A 26,425-nucleotide genomic window follows, 5' to 3' on the forward strand; every position below is an offset into this window, starting at 1 on the left:
CTGTGTGACCTGCTCCGCCCTGCCGAGCTGCTCACAGGAGTGACTCGTTGCAGACGCAGGTGACACAAAAGCCACAAACAACCCTGCCAGCCGTGTCCGACTGCGTCTGATTTATCAGACGCTCCGAGCGCGGAGATCAATCGTTCTGACGGCAGGTGTGAATCCTGCCGGCAAGCGCTCAGGCTGCCCAAGTCACATGCACTGTCCCCCTAATTCTTCCTCAAAATGGATGGCTGTTGTCTTTTTTCTGCCTGCCCATGTTGAGCTGGGAGATTAGAGCAATCAGATTAGGAGTGCTGCTGACCTGCAGACAGAGGAGAGAGAGTGTGGGCAGCTAGGAGCCACACAGAGCTCCTCTTCCTCAGCTTAATGTTTTCTATCACCTCGGCTCTCCCTAGATGTCCTACGACTGTTGTATCCTTCCCAAACAGGTAAGCTTCAAACCTCAAGGGTTTGTTGACAAAATATGCAGCATGTGCCAGGTATGTGCTTGTTAATTAATGTTTTTAGATTGCCTAATTCAGCCAGAGTGCAAAAATAGACCTCTAAGTAGATGTTTTGAGGCTCTGCTTGTCTTTTTTCCTGTGGAGACGCGTTTTTGCTGTGGGACACCGGCGACCTTTTCCGAGGTGTAATTGCCTTTTGGGTAATAAGGTGCTTTCAGATGACTCACATGTAATATCAGCCTATCACCTAGCCCATTTTCAGTTCCACTCTCCGTTATGTCTTTTTTTTTTTTTCTGTAGAGGTTTTATATCTTACGGTAATCTGTTGGACATGTCCCTCAAAATTACTCTTTTTGTTCAACATTGTCTGAGCATAAACCTTTTGGAATGAGCTTGTATCCACACGCGTGCGCAAGTACAACTTAATACACACGAAACATCCTCTCCCGCTCGTTTGCTGTATTTAAGGATGCCTTTGGTCGTCACATGACGGACACGGACCAAAACAAACGGTCTTTCCACACCTGTAGACCAGAGATTCTCGTCTTCCAGCTCATCGCTCTTGATATTCTTCCCGCAGGTTTGTCACAGTCTCATGACCCCTTCCAGGGGTGACGCCACGGAGCCATGAAGACAGGTTCCCAAGTCCGCCTTTTACTGTGGAAGAACTGGACTCTGCGGAAGAGGCAGAAGGTATTCTCGTTAGGATGGAGTCATTAGTAGGTATTGTTTTTTGCCGTGTTGGACTGATCCCTTCCTTGTCCAGGTGCGTTTCTTTGTTGAGATCTTCTGGCCATTGCTGCTGTTCAGCGGTCTGGTGTGGCTCCGGAAGGCCAACCCACTGTACCAACAACATGAGTGTAGGAAAACTCATCGCTTCAATCCTCTTTTCTTCTCTCTTTTCTTCTTAACGTAAAAGAAACTGCTTTGTTCAGGTCATTTCCCCAACAAGGCGATGCCCTCTGCAGGAATTCTGCCCTGGCTCCAGGGCATCTTCTGCAATGCCCACAATCCCTGCTTCAGATACCCGACCAGAGGAGAGGCGCCGGGATTTGTGTCCAACTACCACGACTCTGTGTAAGCCCGATCCGTCCTTCCTCTGTCGTTTTCATCGCAACAAAGTCTGCCACGCGCTCAAGTCTGCGTTGGTGTTTTAGGCTGGCGAGGTTTTACGTGGACGCCCAAGAACTCCTGCTCAATGAGGCTGAGGTCCAGAAGCTCAGTCGCGTCTGGGACGATGCGTCGTCCTTCTCGGACTTCATGGAAACTCTACGAATTACTCCATATGTTATGTCAGGTAAAAGCAGCACTCCAGAAAACCCAAAATCTAGTATTTTGTGTGTTGTTAATTGTTATAAAGCGAGGAAATAAGTTAAAAAAAAATAAGGTGAATGCTGTTTTAATTGCACATTTTTACTCTAATGCTCTGAAGCAGAAGGTCAAGAAAATCTTATTAATATCACGGACTAGATTTTTATTAGTGTAAGCTGTAAATTTCCAAACAGAGGTGTCTCTTTACAGCTATGACAATAGATGTGTGTAGAGCAGCATTACTGGAAGAGGGCTGACTATGACTTGCTGTCATCTATTGATGAATAAACTTCCTTTTGTGTGATGATTCCCTGAGGTTTAAGCTCTGTGCCAATCATCCGGCTCCCCCGTGTACCTCTGAGCTGGCTTTTTGTTTTTCTTGAAGGCCGCGGGCTGAAGATAGGTGACATTCTGAAGGACGATGAGGTTCTCACCGCCTTTCTTCTGCGAGATGCGGAGCTCTCTGATTCTGTAGTCTTCCAGCTCATCAATGCCAAAATTCGACTCGAACAGGTGACGTTTGCGAGAGTCGCAGCCAACGTAGACGCTACCATTTATCTTCTTCAGCGCTTTGATTTTACGGTTCTTTGAAACATATCAGTTCTGTACCTCCCCCCCTGCATATTCTTTAGTTCGCCTTTGGTATCCCGGACCTTCAACTGAAAGACATAGCCTGCAGCCAGGCCTTGCTTGAAAGATTCATCATTTTTCCCAGCCGCATGGGCCTCCACGGGGTCCGCAACGCAATGTGCGCTATGAGTCAGCAAAGGTTGCAAAAGATCGAGGACATTTTGTACGCCAACCTGGACTTCTTCAAAATCTTCAAACTGGTGAGTTTTTGCACAAACTGCAGCAGTGGTGCATAAAAGTGTGAACTGACATTCATATGATCTAAATTTGTCAGCTTTGTTTTATTATTTATTGGGGATAAAGTGGCTCCTTATGCATTGTTTCTTGCTATCCTTTCTCATAACAAAGGTCAGTGGCTTTTTCTCGGAAATGCCTTTTTTTTTTCTTCTGCCGTGTTCGTCATTATTTCCACTGAGAGATCCTCGGGCTGCTTTTGTTGAAAACTCCTCTGCCTCTTCCTTTTCCAGCAGCGAAGGCCAGGCGTATTGTCTCTTTTCACAGAACCGACAATTACGTGGGAGTGATTGGATTCACTTTATTTAACAACCCGACTGTAGAACTGTCAAAGATGGCAGCCGCCCAGTAGTCAGGATTTCATGGAGTTCGGGCTCATTTTTCTCCGTTACGCTAACCCAACGTGTAAACACTTTTATCCTTCATAATTGATTATTTGGCTTTTGAAAGTTAAAGAACCGATCACATACGCAATGTTGCACATATGCTTGTTTGGTTCACAATTTCTTGAAGCCTTTATCCAGAGTATTTAAAACACATTAATTTGGCAGAAACTAAGTGTTAAATTAGTATTTTCAGCACTTTAGCTTGAAGGCATGAATGTCACTGGTTTGAATCTCACTGGGACAAGGAGATTTTCTGCATGGGTTCTCGCAGGGTCCTCTGGGTTCCTCCTGCTGTCAGACAAGTATTTGGGGGAACAGGTGAATTGGTGAAGCTAAATTGACCACAGGTGTGATTGTGAGTGCAACGCTAAGGGCGTGAGTGGTAAATGATGGATGGATGGAGGTTGAATGCAGATGACTCAGTCTCTGTTCCTCTCTTTATCTGGTTCTGTGACCCAGGGGCAACAATTTCAGCTGGGCTACCTTCTCCAGGGTTGCTAGGGAGAAGGCTGCCAAGGCTAGATATGACATATAATCTCCTCTGCACCACTCTGGTTCTCATCCATCTTACAAAAAACAACAGAAATCCAGGAGCCCTGAAATGAAGCATTTAGTTTCTATGACTTGGAGGAGAACCTAAACCAGTATCCTGACTCACTATTCCAGAACCAAACGAGCATGTTCATAAACCAAACCAAAGCTTCCAGGGACTCAGCACCTTGCTCAGGGACACTGAGCAAGGAGAGACATCATCCGCAGGGGCCGAGGATCAAACCAGGGAACTTTGTATCACTAGATCAGGGGTGTCCAGACCCAGTCATGGAGTCATCAGGGTTTTTTCACCAAGGAAAGTGGGACCCCCAGGTGAACTCCTAGTTAGATTGACACCCTCCAATCACTCAGTCCATTCTTTTCCAACTTCAACCCAACTTCATCCTCACTCGACCACAAGCCGCTCTGGGCTGAAGGGCCACTGTTGAAAGACGCCATTGGGCCTTTGTCACCCACAGACAGCAGGGACGGGATCCTAAGGGAACCTTTAACTGAGAGTTCTACCCACAGAACTTCTGAAGAGAACTGGTACTAAAGTCAGGAGTCTGACGCTCAGTGCAGGAAAAACCCCCAGCACACCCACACAGTGAATTCCTTTGATTTAACTTTTGAATAATCGGATTGAGCAGGTCCTTCTCAGAGTAGCCACATTATGCAGTCACTCACAACTGTTTCTAGTAATCTGTCACTCTTTTTTCTGTAGAGCTGATTCAATAATTTCAGCTTCCCGTTTACACCTTTCAGCCTATCAAAGCTGAGAGCTGGTGGAACATGAGTCAAATAGTTTCACAAAACTAAAAGGAAATAGGACTACAGTCGTAGGAGTCTGACAACCATATTTGTACGTTCACAACTTTCTCCAGACAACCTGTACTTTTCTCTGCATGGTTTCAGGTTCAACCCGAGTGAGTCAGGCTGCCAGTAGGTATTATCCATGTTGGCCTTATTTTTTAATGGGCTTAGTGAAGCCCCGCCCACTGCCTGAGAGGGATTCCATAATACCCAATTGTGCGTCTTATATCAATACATTACCAACATGCACCAGTCTAAAGGTCAAAGTTTTGATGTCCTTTGGGCCATTTCCTCATCACTGTTTTGTGTAGGGTTTCTTAAAGATAAACAGAACTACCAACTGTCAGAGGTGCTAAATAATAGTTGAACTTGTGTTAGCATTTAGTGAGAGATTCAGTATCCACAGCTTACATTTCAGTGTACTTAAATGAGATTTAAAACCTGAGGTGCTCTATTTTTATCCCGTCCTAACAGAAACATTGTGTCAGATACGACCATTAAAATAGAATTCACGGAATTCTTTAGACAAATGATGACCGAGGCTGAACAATAAAGCCTCCACTTTTTGAAAACAACACCAAGACAATACGTCAAGTGTTGCAACTGTTTTGCAACTCTATTGTTCTGAAAAGTATACACCTGAAACATGTTTGGGGCAGTTGGGACGTTCTTGGGAACAGAGGAGGGCAGTCTGAGGTCTTTGTACGTTTCTCATTTTCCTCTTATTCTCCAAATGAATTCTTTGAATATTATGGACAATAAAGCCACCAAATAAAGAGCTCAATGTCAGTATGCTTATGTCATCTGTTGACAGTGTTGTGGTCATTGGCACGACTCCCCTCGTGCTGTTTAAATAAACAAGTGTATCTAAAGTACACCTCAACTCGTATGAGCATTACAGAGGCACTGTTAACTGTGGTGAGGAGCTCATTACCACAGTGACCTCAGCTAGCTACTACCCGTCCACCCTTCCTATTCCCTCGCTTTCGCTTTTCCCCTGCGCCGCCTCCCCCTTTCCTTCGTTCATTGAAATGCAAGTATCAGGAATGCGAGAGGAAGGATATAGCATGTGCATGTTGGCCCTCAGCATTTAGCAGTGGCCCGTGTTAATGGTTTCCCAACAATGCAGGATTGAAGTATTGAAAAGTTCATGGAATTCAAGCGTCACGCCGGTTTTCCATGAGAAGAACTCTGGAATTAGAACTGTTTTTAAGGCACTGTATGGTAACATTTATTGAGATATGTCAGCAGATGTGATTACAAAAGAGCAAGGCTTGTAAAAGAACAACAGCTTTAAAAAAAAAAAAAAAATCTTTTATTCCACTTTATAAAAGCTGTATTAACACTGTTGAGCTTCTTGTGTTTCTCATCCCTCCAGATGCCTCAGGTGTTAAACCAAAACTCCCAGGGGATTGACCTGCACTACTGGGGACAGGCCCTGAAGGCCTTATCAGAAAAGATCCAACTCGTAAGTGATCCCAAATCCACTGAGCCTTGTCGGCTCCCTTTTGCTCCCTGTTCCTCCAGAGTCACCTTTATTTTTAGCCTCGCAGGAAATTCGCCTTTTCCGTTGTTCCCTGTTAGCAAATCGGTCACGGAACACGAGTGTTGCTTCAACAATATAAAGTTCACGCGACGCGTGTGCGTTAACCTACATGTGTACAGTCGAGGCACTGACACATATTTGGAGGTTTACGTCAGTGATTGGCATGTGCACACATTCATAAATATGGGCAAGCATGTGATATTTTAACCTTAATTTTGGTTTTGTGGCTTCCCCGAATGAATATGTGAAGCAGTTTTTCTGTGACTGCCGGAAATTATGATATTAATGTGTTTGCAATGTGGAAGTGATTAAATGAATTCAAATCTATACTGGATGTTCTCTTACAAATTCTCATTTAAATGTCAACTTTTTGCACATCTAACTTAAATAACTTCAGCCCCCTCATGACTAAAATCTGTTGCTAGAAGCTCAGCTGTGAGCTAATATGGGCTAATGCCTGCCACTTTAAGATAAAGCTGCCACATATACTCTGGCAGCTATTTTTTGAGACGCTGTTTTTAGGTTGTTTGGATATTTTAAGGTTTTACTAAAGTCAACTGTGGTCGATCTTAGTCTAGAATAGATTGCTGAATACATGTAGCGTGTCATTTTCTTCAGAGAAACACGGACATAAAAGATAAAAATGAGGATGATCTGACAAAACAACAGCAGAACCAGAGGAAATATTGCATAATGTAGCATAATACAATTAAAACAAGTGTGTAAAACACTACGAATCCGCTCCCGTACACACATTTGAACAATTTAGTGATACTTATCCAGTTGCTGTATTAACCATAGATAAGACTTCAGGTGTGTGTTCACAATGAAAAAAACATGAAAAAAACCTGCGTGTGCATTTGAGCACGTTCACTTTTTCTCCTGTGGGGTGTTGCAACCCATCGTCACCATAGCCTGGCTGTGGAAGACAGGGGGATGGGGGCAGAGGATTGGATGAGGGGGGGCAGAAAGACATTCCTTGGAGGTGACACATCCTGTAGGTGGGACGGTGGTGCGACTGTGGTGACAGAGAGGCGAGCCAAATGCTCTCATTACCCGTCTCCCCTTCCTCTGAGTTTAGTGAGGGAGAAATCATAAATGAGAGCGGGAGGAAAAGGGAGTGCAGGCAACACGAATCAGGGGCACGTGTACGCATGTGCACGTTGATGAGATTTAACTTCATGCGCTGGTCATAAATGTGAGATGGACACTGATACCTTTGAGTTGCAGTCTCCATTTAAAGCCCCATTCCGTTCTTTCTAAACCCCCCATTTCTCAGATTTAAGACCATTTTAAACTTTAATGTAAACAGCGGGGGGCTGCTGATTGCCCGATGCAGGAAGCGAGAAGCAGACGACGTGCACTGTTTTTGCTCCATCAATAGGAGGATATTTAGTCCTCTCTGAATATGCTCGCCCAACAACATCCAACATCTTTGCTTATCCTTCAGCTATTGTTTTCTGGGGAAGGTTTATGCTGTGCAATTCACAGACCAACAGAGAGGTAAACATGGCTTTCTAGCAAATAATCACCTGAAATCTCAGCTCAGATTGAGCTCAGATCCAACCAGAATCTTGACTTCTGGGTTAATATGTCTGACAGGTTGAGGAATCCTAACCCGGCCTGCTGTTTTATGTTACAGCTGATGCAGCGGGACAGCTCTCAGGAGCTCCTGAGGGTGGTCTCCTCCCTGTTTCAAGCTGGGGGACCCCCCACGTTCACTCAACTGCTGTCCAGCGTGTCCAGCCTCTTCTGCGGATACCCAGAGGGAGGGGGCTCCAGAGTACTGTCCTTCAACTGGTATGAGGACAACAACTACAAGGTGTTCTTGGGCGTCAACGGCACCAAGAGCCACAGCTATGTTTACGACAAGTCCACCAGTGAGTGATGAATTCTATTACTTTGGTAACATTCGAATAAATACTCACAACCAAAAGCTAACAAAGCTTTCCATTCTGAAATGTTGTCAGTAAAAGGTTTTTACACAGCCAAAATCTGTCTCAACCCTTTAAAAACACCTCAGAATGTATTGACTTTGGATCAGCTGGGTATTGTAGTCCAACGAGGGTTTGGTGTGATTCAAACCAGTAGCCCCTCCCCTTTCTTAGAACTACAAACATGGCTGGATTTACAACAAAGTCAGTTATTTCTTTTTTTCAGACTTGTTTTGTGAACATTAGAGTCTAAAATATAAATATCAAAAGAAACACTGCAATCTTTTTTATTAGCTTGTTATAGCAGATAATTATGCATGTAGTTTTTAGAATTGTGGCCAGGTCTGTAGGGCTTAAAGGTTACAATTCAAAGGTCATGAGTGGGGTCCACCTCACTTGATTTTTGCCTGTGATTTCACAGTGAAACGGCTGCCCTGATACACATCTATATGTTTTCAGCCTGCTGATTCTGATTGGGTAAAGATTTGACCTGTTATGCACAAACATCTCAGTCCAAAGAGACCGGCATCGATCCAGAACCAACCTTTACAGGGTCACACATGTCCTTGCACTCAGAAGAAAGATGCAGAAACCTCAGTGCAGTCTGAAATTGTGGTCTGTGGTTGTATAACAAACAAAGAAGGTCTGACTTTTAACCTCAAGATGTTATTTATTATTTAGGCCTTTTTTCTGCAAATTGAACTGCTGCTTTATAGAAAATGGAGGCATTTTCCAGAAAAGACCCAGAAGACTCAGACTTGGATGCATAATAATGATGAAGAAATGAGTAAATCAGAGTAAACATTCCTGGATGTTGACGCTTCTGCCCTAAACCGGAGAACTGAAGAAGTCAGGAGACAAAAAAAAGTGGATAAGAAGCAGATTTGAGCGCGTTTGGAGAAAGCACTTTGTCTCTTGTTCTTTTCTTTTTAAATTTTGCACTAATCTTCCTGTGTCATTTGTCATTGAAGCCCCCTTCTGCAATGACCTGATGCAAACCCTGGAGTCCAACCCAGTAACAAAAATTGTGTGGAATTCAGTCAAGCCCCTGCTGATGGGAAAGATCCTGTACACCCCCAACTCCCCCGCCGTCCACAAGATATTAAAGAGCGTAAGAGAGACCACCTCCAGCATGACCCCCTAACCTCTTCAGCCTCGCTTTTTCCTCCTATTTTCCATGTTTTGCCCCCCCGGCATCTGTTTTCATGCATCTAAATCTCCTCCCCTCTTAAGAATGTGTTGACGTTGCTAAGCTGAGTGGGGGGATAATTGATCACAGCATGGGGGGAGGGAGGAAGAGGAGAAATAATTAAGAAGATGGATCTGAGGGTGCAGATATGAATGTTTTGCAGCTTATCAAAACTCTAAAGGCTCATGAACTATGACCCCCAGTTATGTCACCAGCATTGACTGTGTGTGTGTGTGTGTGTGTGTGTGTGTGTGTGTAGGCCAACACTACATTTGAAGAGTTGGAGAGGTTGAAAAACATGGCCAAGGCCTGGGAGGAGCTGGGACCTCAGCTTTGGGCTTTCTTCCACAATAGTGTCCAGATCAACATGATCAGGGTACTTTGATAAAATAAACACATTTATGTTTTCTTTAGCATAAATTGTTATTGTGTTGATCCATTGGTACCTGTTATGCTCTACATATATAGAACCCATCACTGTTAAATCTGTTTCTAGACTGTTGACATCTCAATAGTCCTTCCCGTCTCACTGCAGGACACCCTGAGGAACCCAACAGTGAGACATTTTATGGACAACAGTTTGGCGGACGCCAACCTCACCACCAATAACATCCTTAACTTCCTGTACACCGGCCCAGATGAGTGGAGGGACCCCGGCATGCCCAGATTTGACTGGAGGAATATTTTTAACGTGGCTGACCAACTGCTGCGCGTGTTCAACCAGTTCGGGGAGGTGAGAAACATCACAGAATGCCAACAGGAACGCGTCTCCAAGGATTGCCAGACATTCCCAGGATGCAGCGCAGGGGGTCTTTGTTGTGGCCACTCTTGGCTCTTCAGACAGGTGCATCAGTCTTGCAGGTCTGCTCCCTGGAGGTTGCAACAAGGCCTCTTTTTGAAACTGAGCAGACCACTTAGCACCACCATAAAGCCCCCCCCCCATCCAGCAGGCTGAAAGGTGAAAGAACAAACCTCCTGCCAGACGCTTCCTTTGCCTCCATTGTGAAACCGGTGATAAAGTGAAGAGTAGGTGGGAGTGAGTCAACCCCCCACTATGAGCTCATTGCTGTTTTAGTGTAATGGCGCCCCCCCCAAGCTCCCGCGTCTGTGACATGAAAGAGGGGCAAATCACTCCATGCATCCTTCATGCCTTCCCTGCCCCTTATGGGTGATCTAAAGGGGGCAGGGGGTGGAGGAAGCCCTATCAGTACAGGCAACTGAATCTGTCCTTTGTCCCGTGGTTCAGCATCAAGAACCTTCACAGAACCAACAAACAAACCCGGCAGTTCAGCCAATTAGATATAGCTGTCAGCTAGTATCGGGCCAGAGGGGGCGTACTGCAGCCAGCATTAGGTGCTTCCACTCTGTCAGGGGTATGTTTCTCACACCGAGCACCTATAGAAAACAGTGAGGGTCGTTCTCCACGGCCCATCTTTGGCGGCACATGATTGTGCTGTGAATGTATGGTCCCATTAAGATGAATAGGAAGTGGGCTCTCATCTTTCTTCGAGTGCTCCCGGGCCATTGTACAGTACGGTGAATGGAGACATTAGGCACGCTGCGCTGAAGAGTGCATGTAGCAGAGAGGCTGTGTAGGATGGCGACGGATGTTACATGGCGACGGATCGCGTGAAAGCTCCCGGAACACAAACGCTCCAGTGTTGCTGACGTTGAGTGAATGTTCTGTGTGAATGCCTGCTTCTCTTCATGTACGGGCGCTAGCAAAAAAAGCCCCATAAAAATCAAGTGTATGACGCTATTAACTGTAGATTTAGTCCATTTGGAGCAACGTGCATGTTTTATTACACATTCCTATAAGTGTATTCCTCTATAAAACCTGCATAAACTGCGACCTCATGGACCATTATGCTGCTCCATATCTCTCCAGACTATCATAACCTGCCATCAGTAACCATTCACGCACAAAAGTGAGGTCCGGTTTAGTTTAGACACATTCATTATGGCGTCCCGGACCATATATAAGTATCTATAAATGTTGTTTCCCTCAAAGATCCGGAGCTCTCCCTTCTCCCGTTGTAGTGTCTCGACCTGGATAAGTTTGCAGCGTTCACGGACGAGTTGCAAATGACCCACCAGGCCTTGCACCTGCTGGAGAAGAACAAATTTTGGGCTGGGCTCGTCTTCGCTGACATGTATCCCTGGACCACGAGTGTGCCGCCGCATGTTAAGTACAAGATCCGCATGGACATCGATGCGGTGGAGCGCACCAACAAGATAAAGGACAGGTGAGTGTTGACTGTAAAAGGTGGGATGGATTTTACTCTATGGAGACGTTCCAGTAAAAGCTACATTTCTTTAAGGACCCTGTGAATGTTTTTCTAATGTATATTGACACGTGCGCGTACGGCTGAAATACACCAACAACTCTCCCTGCCATCAGTTTATTCAGCGTTACCATATTAACCAGGTCATTTATACAGATTTGTCACCTTTACAAAGGAGCAAAAGCAGAACCTGCCTGTTTGTTTTCTGGAATCTCTCTGTGGTTCCGTGTTAACAAGATGCTCATCCTTTCAATCATGCATGTGAGCCCTTCTCGTGCACATTTTTTCTCTCCTTTGTTCTCCCGTTCTTAAACAGATCAATAGCCCTGTGGGTGAACAAGCAGTGTTAGCTGCTTATGCTGCAACAGCAGGCGGTGGTAGACGCAGTGGGAGCTGGACCTTTCCACAATTGAATAATCCAATTATCTGAGCACTTATCGTCTTATGTAAAAGCGTCGCACATGAGATTTGTCCGCCTTCATAGACCTTTTAGTTTGGATTTTCTGACTACTGTCAATGGATTCCTGCGCGAGTCACTGTGTTAACACATGGCCTGCCTCAGGTACTGGGACCCCGGCCCAAGAGCAGACCCCATGGAGGACCAGAGGTACATCTGGGGAGGCTTTGCCTACCTGCAGGACATGATCGAGCACGGCATCGTCAAGCTTCACACGGGCAACGACTGGCCGCTCGGGGTGTACGTGCAGCAGATGCCGTATCCCTGCTACGTAGATGACCTGTGAGCAGATCGACATTAAAACTGTTTGTTTGTTAGCAAACAGTATGATCAGCAAAAACACCCATATCACAACATTAAGAGGTTCCTCAGTGCTCGGCCTGGCCTTCCTCCCTATCTTTCCCTGCAGCTTCATGATCACGCTGAACCGCTGCTTCCCCCTCTTCATGGTGCTGGCCTGGGTCTACTCTGTGTCCATGACTGTGAAAGGCATCGTGCTGGAGAAGGAGCTACGCCTCAAGGAGACCCTCAAAGCCATGGGGGTGGGCAACGGAGTGATTTGGTCCACCAATTTCATCGACAGCTTCGTCATGATGACGGCGAGCACGGTGCTGCTCACGTCCATCGTCATGGTGAGAGGGGGATGGAATGCGAGAATGTCATCACGAGCAAGGACGTTTATTTGTGTGTGTACTTGTGTGTCGTGATGTGTCTTCTTGCTTTTAATTGTTGGCTCTGGTAGATGTAACGGCGCCCTCTAGTGGAAGACCTGGGAGAGCTTCCTTTGCTTTGTTGGCCCTGTTTATATGAAAACAGAACCTTGATAAAACCCTCACAGCATGTGCATCTTTTCTTTCCTGACAGTGTGGGAAGGTGCTGAATTACAGCGACCCCTTGCTCGTCTTCTTTTTCCTGCTGACTTTCACCATGGCCACGATCATGCAGTGTTTCCTGATGAGCATCTTCTTCAATAAGGCCAACCTGGCAGCCGCCTGCAGCGGCATCATCTACTTCACCCTCTACCTTCCACACATCCTCTGCTTTGCCTGGCAGGACCGCATTACCAAGAACATGAAGCTGGCTGCTGTAAGTGCATTTATTACCGTAAAACCCAAAAATCTTATAGCTGTGATCCATATAGCTATAACTGTTCTCGCTACTGAACGTGTCCTCCTGACCCTCCAGAGCTTGCTGTCTCAAGTGGCCTTTGGCTTTGGGACAGAGTACCTTTCGCGATATGAGGAGCAGGGTTTGGGTCTGCAGTGGGACAACATTCAGACCAGCCCATTAGAGAAAGACACCTTCTCTTTCCTCATGTCCATCCTCATGATGACCTTTGACGCCGTCCTCTATGCTGTCCTTGCATGGTATCTGGACAATGTTTTCCCAGGTTAGGCTCCAATAATGAAGTTTCACACCAAACTGTAGACAACGCGATCGGCTCTATAGATTTTTTTTTTTACCCCTTACAGGACAGTATGGCATTGGACGTCCATTCTACTTCCCATTTCAAGCCTCATACTGGCAAACTACTGCACCGCCATGTGCAGAGACGGCTGATCAAGGTTGGATGAAGGCCGGGTTTAACTTTTGCTTCAAGTTTCTTGCAGCGTTGGTGTCAAATCTGTCAAGGACTCTGACTCTGAGACCTGTCAGTTCCAGATGCAGAGAATCCCCCTGAGGTGCAGCAGGACGGAGACAGCTCCCCAGAGAACTACAACTGCAATGGCTCAGGCAGCAAAAAGACCTGTAAGCACCAAAATAAGAGAGACCTACTAGAGAGGGAGAAGGAACTGCTGAGACACCAGGAGGACACCCCAAACCCGGAGGAGGAGGCAGGAGCAGAAGGTGAGGGGGCACAAACGTCACCTGACACCAGACTGGACATAAATACTGTGTAGGAAACACACTGGGGACATCTGGTGGACAATGGAAGGACACCACTCGGACCGGATAAAGAATTAGAAAAGGGAATTTCTGTTAGTTTATGAATTTATTGTTTTATGTGATGAAACAAATCTAGAATAGAGTGATTTAGATAATTATGAATGTGTAAGCATGAAGGGGACAAATAGAGGATCTTTGATTCATGCAAATATTGCTGTCTTTGTCTCTGATCCTAATACAGGTCAGACGTTCTTCGAGGCCGACCCAGTGGGTCTGGTTCTGGGGGTGCAAGTCATAGACCTGGTGAAGGTGTTTGATGGAAGTTCTCGACCGGCGGTCGACTGTCTGAGTATCAACTTCTACGAGGGCCAGATTACATCCTTCTTGGGACACAATGGAGCCGGGAAAACTACAACCATGTACGGTGAAGCGAGACTTCTCCCGACCTCATTCGGAGTAAAACTGAACGTTGTTGTTTCAATATTTGTTTTGCTATAATTGTGAAAAGCATTTATGTTGTCTTGTCATCTTGGAAGAGGCAAAGGTGTTCTGAGCTCAGAGTCAGAATTCCGAGGCAAAAATCTTGGAATCAAATATATTCCTGCAAAACTAATTGAAATGTTGAATAGTCTTGAGCAGAAGTCGTAAGCAAAAGTAACCAACAATCCCAAGCTTTCGTACAGCCTCAGAAGCCTTCATCGTCTGAGTTGAAAGTCCCTCTAACAAGAGAATGAAAGATATGTCACATGGTGTTACCTTCTGTTCTGCTCCAGGTCCATCCTGACTGGTCTCTTCCCGCCTACGTCTGGTACCGCCTACATCAATGGACGAGACATCCGCACCGACATCGATAGCATCCGCTCTTCTCTGGGGATGTGTCCCCAGTACAATGTCCTCTTTAAACAGTCAGTAACAGTGTTTATTCTCCATAACATGGGCTAATATCCAATAGGATTAATGATTTTTAAAGGAATTGTGAATTAGTTTGAATCAATTTTCTCTTCTGGCACTGTCCAAAGTAATCTAGTCTGTATGGAAAACAGAACTTCCTGACTCGCGTCGCCATCCAGGCGTATTGAAAGTTCTTGTTTATTGCAGCCTCACGGTGGAGGAGCACATCCTTTTCTACTCGCTGCTGAAAGGTCGCACGCAGGCGGAGGCCGAGCGGGAGGTTGAGGCCATGTTGGTGGACCTCGCGTTGCCTCACAAGAGAGACGACGAGGCTCAGAACCTCTCAGGTGAAACACTCCTCCTCCGCTTTCAAAGAGATAAACCAGCAGCATAGAGCTGAATCCAGGCTTTCATTTGCCCCTAACGCCTCCCACAGGTGGGATGCAGAGGAAGTTGTCGGTTGCCATGGCGTTCGTTGGCGGGTCAAAGGTTGTCATTTTGGACGAACCCACCTCAGGAGTAGACCCCTATTCCAGGAGGTCCATTTGGGACCTGCTGCTGAAATACAGAGCTGGTGAGTGTGCCCGTTTTAAATAGCTGAAACAAGAGTGGAAACAAACCTGGCGTGGCATCGAGACTCCCCGAGGCACCGAGATGAAACAAAGGATCTTAGCTGTACAGATTCAATGACAATAAAACCAAAGACGATAATAAAAGACGATGTAATGTTACCGGAAACGTTACGTTACATCAGACTATTCAGAGTTTATTGGGCTCCTGTGCAGGCCGGACAGTCATTCTCTCCACTCATCACATGGATGAAGCCGACCTCCTGAGCGACCGCATCGCCATCATCTCCAAAGGGCAGCTGCACTGCAGTGGAACGCCGCTTTTCCTCAAGAACTGTTTCGGGGTCGGCTTCTACCTGACACTCGTCCGCCGGATGAAGGACCTGAGGAAGAAGGAGGTGAGACCGGAGTGAGACCCGTCGACGCCTGCTGGATGTTTAAGGCGTTAACTCTTGTGTCTCCTTTGTGGCAGAACGACTGCGACTGTGCTTCAGACTGTTCCTGTTCCTGTTCCATCTGCACGGCGTACAAAGATCAGTCCCAGAACCAGTCCCTGCATCCAGACAGGGTTCTGGACGGTAAAGATGATGCTTTACACACACACAGACATGTGCGGACATTCTGTGCAGTAATCAACGATTGCTGATATGACCCACATGACCTGGGCGATGAGGACATTCATGGATGTCCCATTTAAGAGCATCAAGTATAATAACAAATCAAAACCAGGAAAAAGAGAGGCAGAATTCGCATTTCTAATGAAGTCAATTTTCCTCTGCATTCTCTTCTCACTCTGCCTGAGGATACTTCAGCTGGAATGACCCATTTATCTCCCTCAGTTTCTTTGTTCCCTGTTGTATTTATTCTTAATTAAAATACTGCTCACCTCTGCTCTGCTATTTTTGCACGCGCTTCCCTCTTTAAGCAGAGATTTTCCATCCGTCCTTGCAGGCAATGTGGACAGCATCAGCAGCCTCATCCACCACCACGTCCCTGAAGCCAAACTGATTGAGACCATCGGTCAGGAGCTGACCTACCTGCTCCCCAACAAGGGCTTCAAACACAGAGCGTACGCCAGCCTGTTCAGGGAGCTGGAGGAGACGCTCGCTGACATGGGCCTCAGCAGCTTTGGGATCTCTGACACATCACTGGAGGAGGTAGCCCATCATCCCCAACACACCTGTGTGCTCTTTTACTGCTTTATAGCTCACTACAATAACATTATACTGGCTGGTGGTCCAACAAAGACCCTGCTATTAGATCATCCCAGTCTCACTGCTACAGGTGAGCAGATCAGCCTTAGCGTTGACATTTCAGATTCTGAGAAAGTTCCTTTTTTCTTTCCAGATATTCATAAAGGTCACCGCAGATGGCGAAGCAGCGAATAAATCTGCCTCTCCTGGTAAAAGCAGCCGCTGTTATTCCCACAGTTGAACTTGTTCTTGAACCCCCCCTTGGGTTCCAAAATGTTTTTTATTGCTGTGATCCCCTCAGATGTAAACTGCTCATACAACCGCCTCCTCTCCACTGTGTTCACGTATTGTGGTGCCCCCATTCGTCAAGTTTAACCCTGTAGTGTGTGTTGTGTGTGTGTTGTGTCTGTGCACTCCCACATCAAGAACAATGGATGTTAAAGCGGAGAAAAAACGTCAGCCATGATGGTGGAGAAGGTCAGAGACCAGAATTTAGGACATACTTGAGTCTTAGTGCTTTTTTCCCCCCAACTACACATAATAAATCTGTCAGAATAAATATTGTAGAATATTTAGCTGGTCATATACATATGAAATATTTCGTAATATAATATTTCAGTCATAAATGGCTGGAAATGTCATTATTTAATGACATTGATGTAGCAAGGTAGTCTCTACAAATATATTGTAGAATATTTATTCTGAACTGTAACAATGGTTAATAAAGTAATAGTTACTTTAAATAAATAAATAAATATTCAAGCTCGCAGAAGATGCATAAATGTGCATTGGCGGCTGGTCAGTAGAGGGCGATAGAGGCGAAATATTATATTACGAAATATTTCGTATGTATATGACCAGCTTCTTTGTTTACTCTAAATGGTCAGCGAACAAATTTAGATCACCCCTCGCAAGCTACGCAGATACGGAAGCGTAAACTTACCGTTAAAGAGCGCGGCGGTGATATATTAGTGCCACAAGGGGCGCTGTTGCATGCAATGTGTTGTTAATTTGGGTCTAAACGTGTTTAGTGGAATATTCTATTTATTTTTTGTAGAGACTACCTTGCTACATCAATGTCATTAAATAATGACATTTCCAGCCATTTATGACTGATATCAAGCCATTAATGTTCAATTGTTTTGGGATGGTTATTGAAACCGACTTCATAGAATATCACCTAGAAAATTTGGCACCAGCCGCCACTGCGAATACGGTTTGCATCAGTGGATCTAGTGTCTTCACTTCACCCCTGCAGATAATTTATGTGCTATATCTCCCTGTGTGCTTGTGCCTTGTCTGCAGAACTTAATGCGGCGCAGCAGCCTAACGGCGTCACCGATGGGGCGCCAGACAGCGGTGCAGGAAAAGGCTCCCGGCAGGTGAAAGGAGCCAAACTGATCCTGAAACAGTTCCACGCTCTGTTAGTGAAGAGGTTTCACCATGCTATAAGAAGCCAGAAAGACTTTCTCGCTCAGGTACACGCAAGCAGTCAGGAGAATTTAACGCCAGATTGCATAATGACAGAAAACTATTAAGTCAAATCAATGGCTGCTCTTTGTGGGCCGTCAGATCGTCCTTCCTGCCAGTTTTGTCCTTATAGCTCTGATCTTCACCACGATCGTCCCACCGTTCGGAGAGTATCCCAGCCTGACTCTGACGCCCTGGATGTACGGTCAGCAGTTCACCTTCTTCAGGTCCGACATCACCACGAACCGCCACAACGGCCCGCTGTCCACCACCTCGCTTATCGTGTATCATATCTTCTCTTTTCAGCAACGAGCGACCTTTTGACCCCATGATGAAACAGTTTGCGGAGCGTTTACTCAACAGTCCTGGCCTGGGGACTCGCTGCATGGAGGCAGGGCCACTCGAGTGAGTATCAGCATCAAACCTCTTATAAATTGGTCTCATTTGATGTCCTGATTGCAAACAGGGGCCCTGGCAGTTTAAGAGCTCCTCCACATATTAATGAGTCATTAGTTGTCATTGAATGAACCAGTGGAGTCATTTCAAGCACATTTAGTTCATCATTAGATGCTTCAGCTGTCAATGATGGGTTTGAATTTTGAATTTTACTCATAACAGAATAGGAAGGAGCTCAATTACAGTGGTAAATGAGTAATTCAGAGGCCCTCATTTTCTTTTGCATAAGATGGTTTGAATATTGAGACTTTTTACAGCCCGTTTGAGGACCCACTCTTATATGTGTCTGACGGGATGACATCTCCGCTGTCCCCCCAGGATGCCCTGCAGTAACGGCACCTCAGAGTGGGAACGCCCAGACGTCTCTGCCGTGGTCGACAACATCCTGCAGAGTCCTGAGTGGACCGCGAGAAACCCATCTCCATCCTGCCAGTGCAGCACCAGTAAGAAACTTACCATGATGCCCATCTGTCCCGCCGGGGCGGGCGGCACACCGCCGTACCAGCGGGTGGAGACATCGGGAGACACGATGCTAAACCTGACGGGCAGGAACATCTCCGACTACCTGGTTAAAACCTACCCTGACCTCATCAGAGCCAGGTAGGTGCAAATACTGCGCAGAATTGAGCTAAGATGCACAGAAATGACCCAGCAAGAATAAAATTCTGATCTTTATTTCGCAGCTTGAGGAGCAAATACTGGGTGAACGAGCAAAGGTAACCTCCCACTGTGTCTGTATCCTTCCTTCTGTGAGGTTGGTGTAGATGCTGAGTGTGAGTCTTTTCAGATACGGAGGTTTGTCCTTCGGGGGACAGCTGCCCGTCCTGGACGTGGAACCCACAAACATCCAGAGGGTTTTCCGCCAACTGGGACGAATGTTCAACATCACAGGGGTGAATTAGATTCTGTTTTGTCACCTGAGGCCCATCAAGGGCAGTTTTTACAGCGAGCATTTGCTTTCAGGGCCACTACTCCGGTCTTGCCCTGAGAGATATCGGTCCGTTCCTGCGATATATGGAGAGCGAATTCAACATAAAGGTGGTCGGATGCAGGAAAATCCTGTAGGTAGAGGTCAATAATGCACTTTCCACTGATGTGTGCGTTCCATCGTCAGGTGTGGTACAATAACAAAGGCTGGCACGCCATGGTGGCCTTCATGAATGTGGCCAACAACGCCATCCTCAGAGCCTTTCTGCCGCCACACGCCAAAGCCGTGCAGTTTGGAATCACTGCCGTCAATCACCCTCTGAACCTCACCAAAGAGCAGCTATCTGAAGTCACTGTGTAAGAACTCACCTAATGTCTATTTATACGTTTAAATGACGGCAACAAATAAACTGATATGGCATAAATACATTAGATCCATTCATGACTTGAGCATTTGTGTGGTGTGTGTATGTGTGTTCTTGTACTTGCTACATACTGAGTACCAAAATACTAATTTTACTAGCAAAGTGGGACATTTTTAGGAAGTGAGGGCATTTTGGCTGGTTCTCATAACTTCAAGACGTGGTTTTAAGCTTGAGGATATAAGCTAAGGTTAGAGGGTAAGTTGGGATGGTTCGGGTTCAGGTTAGTGAGATAGATAAGGCACTAGGTCTATGAAAGTCTTCACAAAGATACAAGTACAAGAATGAGTGTGTGTGTTTTTATAAAAGACAATTTTTTGATATTTATCGATTGTTTATTTGGTCATATTGGAAAAACTGCTGCTTTTTTATTAATTTCCCTGGAGTTTATGTAAGCCCACTCATTTAAAATCAAAATTAATTTGCTTAAATTACATTTTACACTCAATCTATCATTTTTTTATACTCAGAAGGATCCATTCGGTTCTGATCGGGCAGGTCTGACTTTTCTCTGGTTGTTTCTTCAGGCTGACCACCTCTGTGGACGCCGTGGTGGCGATCTGTGTCATCTTCGCCATGTCCTTCATCCCCGCCAGCTTTGTCCTCTACCTCATCCAGGAGCGCGTGACCACCGCCAAGCACCTCCAGTTCGTCAGTGGGGTCAGCCCTCTGGTTTACTGGGTGGCAAACTTTTTCTGGGACCTGGTACCTGCCTCAGCATCCTCTTCAACCCTCCTTGTTCTTGCCTCCATTCTGACCGCTCCTTCTCTCTTCAGATGAGCTACTCGCTCAGCGCTGCCATGGTGGTCGGCATTTTCGTGGCATTTGACAAAAGGTGCTACACATCAGCATCAAACCTACCAGCATTAGTCGCTCTGCTTCTGCTCTACGGGTACAACTTTGTTTGGTTCTCTACATTTAGAGAGAATCAGTGATATTATTTAACAGTCCTCCTCCTCTTAGATGGTCGGTCACACCCTTGATGTATCCCATGTCCTACGTGTTTAACATCCCGAGCACTGCGTACGTCTCGCTGTCCTGCATCAACCTGTTCATAGGCATCAACACCAGCGCCATCACCTTCATCCTGGAGCTTTTTGAAAACAACCGGGTAAGGACAGCATCTCTTGGTTCTATTTTTGGTTTATAAGAGGCCAAATGAGCAAGACTGAGGCATCGATCTCCTGTCAAAGAACCCACTGACACAAATCTTTTCTCGGCCTTGTTAACCAAGTTTTTATGACACACGTGATGGCAGAAATGAACCAAAGTTATGGTCTGTTTGGATTCCCCTGACACATAAGAAGACCTGTAGAACGGGAACATGACACGCTCGCCAAGCTGCAAAATGAGCAAAATCCGGTGGTTGATACGTGAGGTGGGCTCACTTGTGTGTTTTGGTCCTGTCAGTCTCTGCTAGCATTCAACGAGGGGCTGAAGAAAGGCCTGCTGGTGCTCCCTCACTTCTGCCTGGGGCGAGGCCTCATCGATATGGCCATGAACCAGGCTGTCACGGATGTCTATGCCAGATTTGGTAAGCCAGTACTTTTAAAGTTAGAAATTAGAGGAACAAATGCGTATTAATATATTGGGTTTTAGCTGTGGTAAAGGTTATTTAATACAGACTAGGCGGTGAGGTGGATCGCTCTGCTTTCAGGGGAAGAGCACATGCAGGACCCTTTCCGCTGGGACTTTGTGGGAAAAAACATTGCTTTTATGGCGGCGGAAGGCTTCATCTACTTTACTTTCAATCTCCTGATCCAGTATCGCTTCTTCTTAAACCGCTGGTGAGAAACTGAACCGTTTATTCACGGAAAAGCAGAGCAAACCGATATGTCTGGTAACTTTCTGCCCCCCTTTTTAGGCTACCAGACCGTAAACAGACTTTGGTGCAGGATGAGGACGATGATGTGGCTGCTGAGAGGCAGAGGGTTTACGTTGGAGGCCCCACAACAGACATCCTGCAGATCAGAGACCTGTCCAAGGTGAATCCGTCATGTCAGCAGCGTCGCCGTGGTTTCATAGAGATAAAACAGTTGTCTCGTACAAGGATATGAGTTCCTTGTTGTGGTTGTGTCCTCTGCACAGACCTATGTGGGCAGGAAGAGGGCGGCTGTTGACCAGATCTGTGTCGGCGTCGCTCCTGGAGAGGTGAAGTCAAAAATGTTATTACACCCAGTCTCATTCATTTGATTCCTAATGGACATCAGGGGTTCACAAGAACGCGCGTCATCCTTTTCTCCACCCTGGAGTGTGTTCCACCGCGTGTGTGTGAGCCTAATTGCTTTTTGTTCCGTTAGTGCTTTGGTCTGCTGGGAGTTAACGGAGCTGGAAAGACGACCACCTTCAAAATGCTGACGGGTGACACGGATGCCAGCTCTGGGGAGGCCACTGTGGCGGGGTACAGGTACGACCATCTGGCCGTAGCAGCTCTGGATCTGTCCCTGTTCCCCACACTTTTCCAGATAACAGATGCTTTTGTCCCGACGAACATAAAAGATAGATTCAAGTCTTGCCTGTCAAATATGCTGTTGAGTGAAAGGTTGGGTAAACATACATTTAACCCACAAAATTTAACAAATAAAAAAAAATCCCTCATGTGATTATAGCTATTATCCATTTTTCCAGTGTTTTTCCTGCTTTCTGTGGTGAAAATGAGCGGCTTTGTGTTGTAGCATCCTGACAGAGATCCTGGACGTGCACCAGAACATGGGTTACTGCCCACAGTTTGATGCCCTCGATGAGCTGTTGACGGGCCGGGAGCATCTATACCTCTACGCTCGTCTCCGGGGGGTCCCTGAGTCAGAGATCCCCAGAGTGAGCAGCCTTTCTGGCTTTCTTTTGTCTCCACAAAGCCATTTTCCCCCGCTTTATTTCTGCGCTAGCAGTGCTGAGAAGGTCTCGGCGAGACTGCAGGAGTTTCCCGTCCTATAAATCTGTAATTCCGTCCAATAGGTGGCAGAGTGGGGCATCAGGAAGCTGGGACTGACCGAGTATGCAGGCTGCTGTGCTGGAACCTACAGCGGAGGCAACAGACGCAAACTGTCCACAGCTATCGCGATGATTGGCTGCCCCGCACTGGTGCTGCTGGTGAGTCAGAGAGAATTATCAATAAATCAGGTTTACGGTTCCATCCAAACCCGCAGATCTTTAACACACTAGCTGGCATGAGTGCAAGGATATTTTTCCATATGCAGATATGGATTCATGGTTCATATGTGTGTGTGTGTTAAGGATGAGCCAACAACTGGGATGGACCCCCACTCACGGCGCTTCCTCTGGAATGCCATATTGAGCATCATTCAGGACGGCCGGGCCGTGGTGCTGACATCCCACAGGTTTGACATCTCACGGTGACACCAGCTGACCAAATGTCAGCATCTGCTGTAACACCATCAGGGCCGGACTCACATTTGCTTTTTCTTTATCAGATGAACGCATGATTCATTCTGAACATCAGCAAATTCACTATTTCTGTTTTTCACCAGTATGGAAGAATGCGAGGCCCTCTGTACTCGACTAGCAATCATGGTCAATGGGACCTTCAAGTGTCTGGGAACAATCCAGCATCTCAAATACAAGTAAATGATTTTGTGTGTGTGTGTGTGTGTGTGTGTGTGTGTGTGTGTGTGCTGACATTTTCTATGTATTGAGTACCAAAAGACTCATTTTACTAGCAAAGTGGGGCATTGTTTGTGAAATGGTTCCCATGTTCTTGGCCCCACAATCTCAAAGTACAGTTTGATGGTTGAGACAGGGTTTTATGGTTAGAGTTAGAATTAAGCTTAGGGAGCTAGTTGTTATGGTTACGGTTAGGGTAAGGAGCTGAGTAAAGCATTAGATCTAAAGTCCTCACAAAGATAGAAATGTGAAGATGTTTACATGTGTGTCTCTCTATTGTAACATATAGCATATTTTTGATGAATTATTATTTCATATTTAGTTCATCACTTATATCATAATTAACATGATAATGAGCTGGTATAGGCTCCACCCACGTGAACCGATCAAGGAAAGGTGGTAGGAAGATGCATAGATGGATGGATGGATGGATGGACGGATGGATAGATAAATTGTACATATCATAGCACACAGTCTTCATAGGTTCATGTTGTCTTCATCACTCAGGTTTGGTGATGGTTACATCGTGACCATGAAAATCAAGGCAGCTAAAGAGGGTTTGTCACCAGATCTGGAGCCTGTTGAGAGCTTCATGGAGAGCAGTTTCCCCGGCTGTGTTCAGAGGGAGAAGCACTACAACACTTTACAGTACAAGATCGCCTCCACCTCCTTAGCCCGGATATTTCAGCTGGTGGTGGCGAACAAAGACAGGCTCAGCATTGAAGATTACTCTGTTTCCCAGACAACACTGGACCAGGTGAGATTTAACCAATAAAAGATGTTTCCATCTGTTGTCCCTGCCCAGGCCGGCCCGGCCCGGCCCAGACGGCACATGCACAAGTATGCTAGTTGACCAAGCACCAAGCGATGTCTAACCTTATCCGGCAGCACACACAAATCTATATGTGGGCATCAATGAGGAGATCAAGTCCTGATGGCACCGGCACACACTCCCAGCAGGGTTCTGTGTACCACCAGATCACAGAACCAGTTCAGGAACTGTTTAAGGAATGTGCCTGTGAGAATTCCCCTGTTAAGCATCCAGGGATGTCTTTAAAGATTTATCATCGGCCGTTAACATAGAATACAAATGTAATCTGGTTGGTGCAGCTGCTGGGTGCTGTAGGCTGAGGAGCCCTTAACAAAGCCACAGACAATACAACACACTAACACACATAAACCTTTAGAATGTATTTTCTTATTTTTTTCCATAGTGTAATCATGTTTGGCTGTAATTCCCTACTTAAATAGATATTTACAACAGGACTTGACATGGCGCCCCCTGGTGGTCACCCCCCGTTGTTCCATATAATGCAGCATGTTCGGTTGACTTTATAATATTGTTTTCATTATTGCAGGTGTTTGTCAACTTTGCCAAGCAACAGACAGGGGAGGATGACAATCCTTCGACACACAGACGGAAAGGAAGAAAAGAGAAAAAGATTTCACCAGTGAAGAGAAAAACATGAACTTTCCCCTGGACACAAATCTGCATGGCAGCCGTGCAGCTTTTGACATTTTTACGTTGTCCTCCGTGTTTAGAAAACAGTCCAGCTCCAGCTGTTGCCTGCCCAATTAGAGCTGCTCATTTTTTTAGGGGCGGGGGGGGGGGGGGGGGGGGGGGGGGGGGCAGAGAAATGCTGCGCACCTCTGGCTGTGCATCCGTCACCACGGTTACGGTAGAAGTCACGCTACCCAAGACGGTGTAAGAAAGTGCAAGTGTTTCATTTCAAACATGGAAAAGGAATTTCATTTTTATTTTAGTCTAAGCTGTATCCTCCTGAGACACTACGCACATATAGAAGTTCAGGTCTTAAGAGGTTAAAAGTTGTACATCGTATGAGTAATGTCTGAGCACCAGAGAAACAGTGTTTTTTTAAAAAAAAAAAAGGTTTGCTTTATTCCAGATGTCATGTTGGATATTTCCCCCTATACATTTACCGTAACTCAATTTTATATCACTTACAGTAATCCAAAATGTTTATTTTGTACATTCTCAAGTTGTTTTTCTCAAACATCATCACCACCACAGCAGAAACCATCTGTAATAGTTGCAAGAAAACAACAAAGATTGCACCTTGTACATGCATCTTTTTAGCTGGTTTGTCACGCAACATGCAAATAAAGCATTTCATGCTTATGGACGCTACACTGGGCTAGCAGAAGAGTATGGGAGGAATGCTTTTTCTTCTTAAAACAATATGGGAGTTGGCTAAAGTAGACATAAAGAGGTGAGGACGGTCAGGCCATCAAAAGTGTTTTGTTGTTTTCCAAACTCGGTCCTTGAGAGCTGCTCTCCAGCCAGAGTTCTCTGTCCTATCAGACAGAAAACACTTTCACCAAAGGCAAGTGGGATTCAGAATGAAAGGTTTGTCTACCTGGTAGGACAGATTACTGGATTGCGGCTCTCGAGGGCTGGATAGGGACGTCCCTCCTTTTGGCTCCATGTCCTGTCGTCCGCAGCGGCAACGAGGGCCATCGAGTACCTGCTTCTGAAAAGGACAATTGAAAATCAGGCTTTTACCACCGCTAGATGGCGCCTCAAACAGATATTTCCTTTGTTTAAAGTATTTTTGGAGTCTGTTTTTTGTACTTTTATTTCTTTCCAGGCAGCCGTCTCCAATAATGATGATGAAATAAGCTACAACTTCCTTTATCCCACATTGGGGATAAATCGCTAAGGCCGTCACAGCCTAAGAGAGGGGTGAGACGTGTTATTCATGATGGACATCAGCCTGAGGAACATCTGCTCACTCACCACCTTAGCTGAGTTCAGGGGACAGTCCAAGACCCCTGTCTCTGTGTAGCCGACCACAGCGTAGACACTGGCTGAAGCTAAGCCTCCTTAGAAGGTAGATGATGATGATGATGATGGTGCCTATGGGCAAAATCTTTGAAAATCTTGAAAACCTTTGTCGTTAATAACCATCCTGTAAATGTTAGTAGAGAAATACTGGGAGAATCTGGACATTGTGGGCGTTCGGTGACGGTGTTTTCCCACTGCAGATCTGAGGCGTTCTCCTTAAAAGGTGCCGCATTATGTAACATCTGTGCTCCAGCCAGCAGCAGGAGGATGAATCACATTCCTGAGATTCCTTCTGGTCACAGTTTGAACTTGTCAGTCTTTCTTGCACGTCCTGTGACCCAGAACCAACCACTTGAGGGCAGCAGGAGTCCAGCAATGACGTCCAGAGCGCTGCTCTGTGGTCCTTGCTGGAGCAGGTCGA

General features: G+C 46.0%; 1 protein-coding gene and 1 long non-coding RNA gene across 2 annotated transcripts; one reads left to right on the top strand and one right to left on the bottom strand.

Moving 5' to 3' along the window:
- The first annotated feature begins 308 nt into the window (after window positions 1-308).
- Window positions 309-24,801, top strand: abca4b (ATP-binding cassette, sub-family A (ABC1), member 4b). The gene is made up of 50 exons (XM_029831499.1): window positions 309-431; window positions 1,027-1,139; window positions 1,213-1,306; window positions 1,382-1,523; window positions 1,604-1,743; window positions 2,143-2,270; window positions 2,390-2,587; window positions 5,730-5,819; window positions 7,540-7,777; window positions 8,803-8,942; window positions 9,280-9,396; window positions 9,556-9,753; window positions 11,061-11,266; window positions 11,868-12,044; window positions 12,172-12,394; window positions 12,627-12,848; window positions 12,948-13,152; window positions 13,235-13,327; window positions 13,419-13,610; window positions 13,891-14,068; window positions 14,423-14,554; window positions 14,748-14,887; window positions 14,977-15,114; window positions 15,326-15,507; window positions 15,582-15,687; window positions 16,061-16,266; window positions 16,457-16,511; window positions 16,729-16,779; window positions 17,608-17,780; window positions 17,875-17,999; window positions 18,079-18,177; window positions 18,547-18,828; window positions 18,912-18,944; window positions 19,016-19,121; window positions 19,192-19,266; window positions 19,343-19,512; window positions 20,105-20,282; window positions 20,354-20,469; window positions 20,541-20,688; window positions 20,988-21,111; window positions 21,235-21,364; window positions 21,442-21,562; window positions 21,666-21,728; window positions 21,878-21,984; window positions 22,253-22,394; window positions 22,533-22,667; window positions 22,812-22,915; window positions 23,066-23,158; window positions 23,706-23,955; window positions 24,557-24,801. The coding sequence occupies exons 2-50, from the start codon at window positions 1,074-1,076 to the stop codon at window positions 24,665-24,667; spliced, it is 6,942 nt and encodes a 2,313-aa protein (XP_029687359.1). The 5' UTR covers window positions 309-431; window positions 1,027-1,073; the 3' UTR covers window positions 24,668-24,801.
- Window positions 24,802-24,815: 14 nt separating this feature from the next.
- On the bottom strand, window positions 24,816-26,170 carry LOC105418089 (uncharacterized). Its single transcript, XR_003887069.1, has 4 exons — window positions 25,957-26,170; window positions 25,792-25,891; window positions 25,577-25,690; window positions 24,816-25,514 (listed from the first exon to the last, which is right to left on the bottom strand). It is a non-coding gene; the product is annotated as an uncharacterized lncRNA (long non-coding RNA).
- Between the last annotated feature and the right edge of the window lie 255 nt (window positions 26,171-26,425).

This window comes from Takifugu rubripes, chromosome 22, assembly GCF_901000725.2.
Source record: "Takifugu rubripes chromosome 22, fTakRub1.2, whole genome shotgun sequence".
In the NCBI taxonomy this organism is placed as follows: Eukaryota; Metazoa; Chordata; class Actinopteri; order Tetraodontiformes; family Tetraodontidae; genus Takifugu; species Takifugu rubripes.

Bases quoted from the DNA above. Each gene is read 5' to 3' on its own strand.
- abca4b (XM_029831499.1), top strand. From the start codon at position 1,074: ATGAAGACAGGTTCCCAAGTCCGCCTTTTACTGTGGAAGAACTGGACT. The intron at 1,744-2,142 runs GTAAAAGCAGCA...TTTTTCTTGAAG, and splicing joins TACTCCATATGTTATGTCAG to GCCGCGGGCTGAAGATAGGT. The intron at 20,283-20,353 runs GTACCTGCCTCA...TTCTCTCTTCAG, and splicing joins CAAACTTTTTCTGGGACCTG to ATGAGCTACTCGCTCAGCGC.